At 35.3% G+C, this 255-nt stretch overlaps 1 protein-coding gene across 1 annotated transcript in view; it reads right to left on the bottom strand.

Annotated features, from left to right (window-relative positions):
• LOC119594836 overlaps window positions 1-194 on the bottom strand; it is a 7,731-nt gene extending 7,537 nt beyond the window's left edge. Inside the window, exon 1 of the mRNA XM_037943922.1 lies at window positions 16-194. Coding sequence (XP_037799850.1) covers window positions 16-44 — 29 coding nt within the window. The 5' untranslated portion in view covers window positions 45-194. The remainder of the gene's footprint in view (window positions 1-15) is intronic.
• Between the last annotated feature and the right edge of the window lie 61 nt (window positions 195-255).

Genomic DNA, 255 nt, shown 5'->3' with positions numbered 1-255 from the left:
TTCGAAAGAACTTACAACAGCAGTAATTTAATTCGACCGTCCATGTTCAGTATAGCTAGTAGGCTTCTCGAACTGAACGAAGTAACTTGCAAATGAGCGAAATTCAGAGAAGAATGACAAGACTAAACTGAAAAGAGCTATTGTCTCTCAGTGCATCGTCCTTTTCGTTCTTTCTTCTTCAGTTCCTTCGAGACCTGCAAAATAATTTTTTCTTTTATAATCAGAATTACTTCAAAATCGAATAAACTTTTTGAG

Source organism: Penaeus monodon, chromosome 34, assembly GCF_015228065.2.
Source record: "Penaeus monodon isolate SGIC_2016 chromosome 34, NSTDA_Pmon_1, whole genome shotgun sequence".
NCBI lineage: Eukaryota > Metazoa > Arthropoda > Malacostraca > Decapoda > Penaeidae > Penaeus > Penaeus monodon.
The sequence above is the reverse complement of the archived record's forward strand: the minus strand, read 5'-3'. Positions and strand labels throughout refer to the sequence as shown.